Source organism: Quercus suber, unplaced genomic scaffold (genome assembly GCF_002906115.3).
Source record: "Quercus suber isolate HL8 unplaced genomic scaffold, Cork oak 2.0 scaffold_208, whole genome shotgun sequence".
NCBI lineage: Eukaryota > Viridiplantae > Streptophyta > Magnoliopsida > Fagales > Fagaceae > Quercus > Quercus suber.
In genome coordinates this window covers 92,990-99,024 of record NW_027069666.1, presented here as the reverse complement: position 1 = coordinate 99,024, position 6,035 = coordinate 92,990, and the positions used below count along the sequence as shown (strand labels likewise).

The 6,035-nt window shown below is 39.7% G+C and overlaps 1 protein-coding gene across 1 annotated transcript; it reads right to left on the bottom strand.

Moving 5' to 3' along the window:
• Positions 1-36: 36 nt before the first annotated feature.
• On the bottom strand, positions 37-1,553 carry LOC136070084 (ABC transporter G family member 31-like). Its single transcript, XM_065779453.1, has 5 exons — positions 1,154-1,553; positions 864-984; positions 694-782; positions 198-282; positions 37-102 (listed from the first exon to the last, which is right to left on the bottom strand). The coding sequence occupies exons 1-5, from the start codon at positions 1,471-1,473 to the stop codon at positions 37-39; spliced, it is 681 nt and encodes a 226-aa protein (XP_065635525.1). The 5' UTR covers positions 1,474-1,553.
• Between the last annotated feature and the right edge of the window lie 4,482 nt (positions 1,554-6,035).

The window sequence follows — 6,035 nt, the reverse complement described above, 5'->3', positions numbered from 1 at the left end:
TAACCCCTCATTCTTTTTCTTCTACCAAATAGCCCTCTAATAACCCATTGTAACCACATGTAGACAATATTGTACATTGTTCATGTAACACATTTGTTTACTCTACAAAGTATAGTGTATAATGAATTTAAAAACATAATTTTTCTAATAGAATATTAATCTCTATAAGCATGAGGTATTCGTGGGCAAGTACTAACCTTTAAGTTGCCATCAAGTTTCCCCGCAAGGGCCAAAAGCAAGGTGGATTTGCCGGAACCTGGAGGTCCTAAAAGCAAAGTCATCCTACAATGTGGGACGAATCGGTTTGTTTGGTTAGTTCAAACAAAATACATGAAAATAATTAATTTTAAAAAATTATTAAGATGTGTCCAACAGAACGTGACACTCATTTGAAAAGTACTTCAAACATTATCCATAATAACTGTTCTTATATAATAGTTTTGAGTTTAAGCTATAAAATTTTTCTTCTTCTCCGTTGGAAACCAACTGACATGACACACTAGTGATCAACAGAATCCGTTTCGAATGAATTAACATAGGTGAAGCATTTAAAAGTGTGCCTTTGTTTAATTTTACATATTTAGGTTCATTGCAAAATGTACAGGTTCAAATTCCCTCTCTTTTCCCTTTCTATTCTATACTTCATATTTGGCAATTTGTACACAAGATAACCATCGTTATAGTAATAATTACCTTCCCGGTTTTACTTCGCCACTGACATTGTTCAAGATTGTTAAAGAATGTTTCTTTGATCGAATTATCCTTAACTTGTTTAGGATACGCTGCATTCAAATAAATAAATAAAAATTATAAATCCGAAGCCTAAAAATTAACTACAGAATTAATTAAGAATGATAATCAACCTCAATCACGTCACGAGTAAAATTTAACAGAGTAGGCAAAGCTCTTGAACCGGTATGAACATCAGTCACAATTTTCAAGTTCTCGTATCTCACTTCGATCTTCGGCATCACCAATCCAACCCTTTTGATATGATGAAAAAAATCACAGAATTAATATAATGGTTGAAACGAAAACATATATACGATTTTCTTCGATCCAGATTTCTACTCTCCAAGATCTCAAATCTCACACGCTACTTTTCAGAACCAAAAAAAAAAAAAAACTGAAAGCACAGCGATTTCGTTCGTACTTATCGAGGCGTTCTTTAATGGCGGAAAGCAAACGATAGTTATCTTGTTCGTTTGTGGCGTAGGCATTTTGCACAACGAGCTCACGTTTAAAGCGATCGAGTTTCCGTACATCGATCGGTTCATTTCCGCTAGAGCTGGAAGCTGACCGCTTCACGAACGCCATGTTCATCCGCTTCACCGATGGCAACCTCTCGATTGCCGCCCACCGTAGCTCCTCCTCATCCTCCGCCACCGATGACGCATTCGACTGTCTCCTTAGCATCTCGCTCGGTTCTTCGATCTCCATCTCAAAGAACTCGCTCCCGGTCGATGCCGCCATTCTCTCTCTCTCTCTCTTGAGAGAGGACTTAATTTGAAGTGTGAAATTCAGAAACGGAATGCGGGTCTGATTTGTTTTGAAGTCCCGCGAATTGTGAAGCAAGTCCAATACCGAAATTGCCCCAGATGCCTTATCAATGTGAAAGACTGTATAGTCGCAACAAATTCTGGACAAAAAATAATTTCAATAAAATAAATTTAATAATAATGGGTCACAATTATAACCAAAAATAGGTTGTTGACTTAAGTCAAACTTTGTTTGTTTTGCTCGTTAATTTTCCGCCGTTGGAAACTTTGACAGTTACTATTACACTGTTACAGGGTGTTTTAGCCACCATTCCTTCGTCGGAGGTCTTTTTTAGAGGATACTTTCCTCTGAAGTTTAGTTTTTATTTTTATTTCTTGAGTACAGACATACTCACTAATATATATATATATATATACTCACACTTTTAAAAATATTATTGATACTTTAGCGAACCACTCAAAATTTTAATAAATTTATTTAAATTAAATTATAATAAACTATTTGGCACAAGACTATCGTGTAACGGTGTAAATTTTATTATATTAAAATACAAAAATTATGATAGATGATAAAATATCATTCCCCCTTCTAGGAAGGCGATGAGAGGGATCACCACCTCCCCCGTTTCCCGATCAGTTAGTATTTTCTCCGGAGGGCAATACTTCACCCCCACGTTTGGAGGTATACGGTATGTGGCCCTGAACTTCTCCAGCTGGGCAGGGCTGTCTACCAGATACTCTAGTTTACCCATCACTCAACAGAAAAACAGAGGCACAACGTAGCGGTGGGGAAATGTTCGCCCAAACTGAAAGACAGATGGCCAAAGAGAAAACTGAAGGATTGAGATGGTGAAAACTTACAGGAGCGGGGCTAAAGACTGATCTTTGGACTCGCAGAAGGATTCCGGGGAACTCTGGGAAGAAGCAAAATCGGCGATTGGAAAGAGCTCTGAGCATTTGTGTGCTTGTTCTAGCGAGATGACTTGAAAGTTGCAAAGTGAGGAGAAACATCCACCTCTGGGATTTTATACCAGGTCAAACGAAAGGGCAGAAGTTATTTTTGCCAAAATCCCGAGGAAGAACCCCGTCCGTTGGATCAGTAGCCCACCGTTGGATGCAACGGATAGGGCGCCCCCTGGCGTAATTAATGCAGCGCTTCGGGAATCAGGAAAACAACGGCATTAATGATGGAATGCGCGCATCTATGCCTACACGTGTGCCAAGCCGAACTTTTATCTATTTCCAAGCCTTTTACCTGTAACGAATCAAAATCCCATTTTTTCCCTTCGGAGGCGAGGGAAAAACTAAGATTTTGAGGGGCTGTTGTGGGGGGAAAAAGCCCAAAGCTACCTAACGGGCTCGGAACCGCCTGTTAAGGACTATTACATTTTCGAGGATTAATAGGTGGTTGGGGTGGCCCATCTGAAGCGGGAAGCCCAGAAGCAGAAGGGGAGTGTTGTTCGAAGAGGTCACCATTTGTCCGAGGATGTCTTGCTCCTCGGCTATGATGAGCCTTGATCAAACGAACGTGTGGAGGGTCTGACTAATCTTCCCAACGGTCCCAACGGCCATGGCAGATCCTGGGTAGATCCAGAAATGATCAGAACTAAAAAATATCTGAAGGAAAAGCTGGTACCACCGCATTTAATGCACTGCAACAACTTTTCTGGCCGCATTTATGTGGAGAAGACCCCTGAATAGTGCAACCTCAGCTACCGCCACTCACAAAGAACTAAAGTAGACACACGACGTGATATGCACTCGAGTGGATGCGTGGATGAAGAACAAGTGGACGATGGAGATGATAGGATGGGACGCTATATAAAGAAGAAGGGTCCCTGATAATATAGGATCGAAAAAAAGAGAGAGAAAGAGAGAGAAAAGCTTCACTGTAGCTCTGAATATTGTAATCACAGTTCATTCAATAAGACGCCTCTTCGGACGTTCAATCACAGAGTTATCTAAGCTTCAATTCATGTTATCATCACCGCATGTAACCTAGCCAACTGTCCTGTGCTTCATATCCAGCCCAGCTCTTTCAATCCACTCTCTACAAATTCATTGTTCTGGGTTCGTTGGGCCTTTAACCCATTTCCTCTGGGCTTGGGCAACAAAAACAGACCCTACAGACTTTTTCCTACTAAAAAAAATAGACTTTTTCTTCTAGAAAAACCAATAATAGAGTTTTTATTTTTGTGCTAAACCCACTAATAGAGTTTTACCTAAAGGGAAATATCTTGATTAAAGAGAAAATAAGCACTTGATAATTGACATTAGGGCTGTCCACGGGTCGGGCCGGGTCGGGTTTGTGCCCAACCCGGACTCGACCCGCTCAGGTCGGGTGGGAGAGAATCAGACCCGCAACCGACCGCCGATCACCACGGGTCGAGTCGGATCGGATTCTAAAAATCGATCGGTCGGTTCGGTTGAAACCGACGAACAGAGTCGACGAGCGGAGGAGAGCAAAGCGTCGTCGGATTTGGCTGGAGAAGAGCGAAACGTCGTCGGATCTGGCTGGAGAAGAGCAAAACGTTGTCGAATCTGGCAGGAGAAGAGCGAAACGTCGTCGGATCTGAGCTTAAACATCGCCGGATCTAAGCCAAAGTTACCGATCTGAGCTTACACGTCACCGATCCGAGCTTAAAAGTCACCGATCTGAGCGATTTTTTGAAAAATATTGCCGGAACTGAGCTAAAATCATCAGATCTAAGTAGATCTGAGAAAAATCGTCGCCGGATCTAAGCGAAAGATGGGTATTCGTCGCCGGATCTGAACGGGGGAGGCTTTGATCTGAAGTGGTGGTCGGGCGGGTCGGGTGGCTGCGGTTTTAGCGGAGAAAACCCGCCACTCGACCGCCGGAATCGGTTTGAAGGGCTGAGACCCGCCGCCGACCGCCAGAGTCGTCGGATCGGGCGGCGAGCGGGTCGGTCCGGGCGGGTTTTTCGGTTTGGTCGGTGAGCGGTTTCCATGGACACCCCTATTGACATAACCACAGCTTCTAAGTCAAATTTTTATTATAATATATATCTATACTATTTATAAGAGGATTTTCCTTTTTGAATTGGACTTTTATGTGGTTTAGAAATACCATAAATTGACATAACCACAGTTTCTAAATCCAACTTTTATTATACTATATATCTATACTATTTATAAGAGAATTCTTCTCTTTGAACTGGACTTTTATGTGATTTAGAAATACCCCTAAATAGGGGCAGAGGGAGGGGGGGGGGGGCGAGGGGGGGCACTTGCCCCTCCTGAACTTTCAAATGTTTTTGACCCCCCCCCCTCACACAAAAGACCAAAAAAAAAAAATCCCAATTATGTGAATTCACGTTACCTTTCCAACTTTTCTAGTAGTAGACGACTTCTACTCCTAGTACAATTCTATATATAAAATTAATGGATCCCACTTAGTAAACTTGATGGACTAGACAAAGCCACCTGTAGAATTTTTTTATGTGTCAAGTTTCTTTCTTGGATAGCCAACTTGAGACATACATCCATGACATGCAGTCCACTGAAGAGTTTTCAACAGTTAAAAGAATTGGATAGCTTGCTAAAAGGATGGTAGAAATGAAAAAGAATGTTTCATATCCATTGGTTTACTCATCAGTGACTTTGGCATTGATCTTATCAGTTGCAATAGCTACTGTTGAAAGAGCTTTTTCAGTAATGAACATAATTAAAAATCAATTACGCAATCGAATAGGAGATCAATGATGAATGATTGCTTAGTCACATATATTGAGAAAAATATATTCAAGACTATTGAGTGTGAAGAAATCATGCAGCGGTTTCAAAATATAAAAAATCGCCAAGGGCAATTGAGTAAAATAAGCTAGATGTGAAAAAATAAATTATAGTTTACATTTTATGTTAGATTCTATATAACAATTACGTTATCATATAGTTGCTTACTTATTTTGTTATTAATATCGATTAATTTTTTTAGATTACTTTTTTACTTCCAATCTTGCCTTTTAATCTTGCCCCCCCTGACCTAAATTCTTGGCTCCGCCACTGCCCCTAAACCTTACGTTTAACGGAGAAAAAAGTTGAAGACAACCTAGTAAAAATCTATCTCCAACTCCACTTAAAATGCCTACAAAATAAAATACTCTCCTACTAACCCATGTCTTCAAAACAAATTATTCAAAAAAAAAAAAATTTAAAGGAAAAATTATGACACTAAACCAACCAAAAAAAACCTCACTGTATGCACAAAGCACGTGTGATGAAGTTAGTGGTATATAATATAATGTGCAAACAATATTAAATTTTATCCTAACCAATTTTTTTTTTTTTAAATAATGACATGTCAAATGTGCTCGAAGCCTCAAACACAATAAGACAGATTGTATTTTAAGCTAAATGCATGAATTACAATAAATTGAGGTTTTTTTTTTATTTTTTTTTTATTTTTTTATTTTTTTATTTTTCCTTCTTCTTCTCGCTAGTTGAAGAGATATCATTCAAGTGTGATGACTTTATGCAGTTCAAGAATTCAAGTCCATCAAGATGGATGGCAATAAG

Bases quoted from the DNA above. Each gene is read 5' to 3' on its own strand.
- LOC136070084 (XM_065779453.1), bottom strand. From the start codon at position 1,473: ATGGCGGCATCGACCGGGAGCGAGTTCTTTGAGATGGAGATCGAAGAA. The intron at 783-863 runs GTTGATTATCAT...ATTTGAATGCAG, and splicing joins TTACTCGTGACGTGATTGAG to CGTATCCTAAACAAGTTAAG. The intron at 103-197 runs GTTAGTACTTGC...TATACTTTGTAG, and splicing joins AACTTGATGGCAACTTAAAG to AGTAAACAAATGTGTTACAT.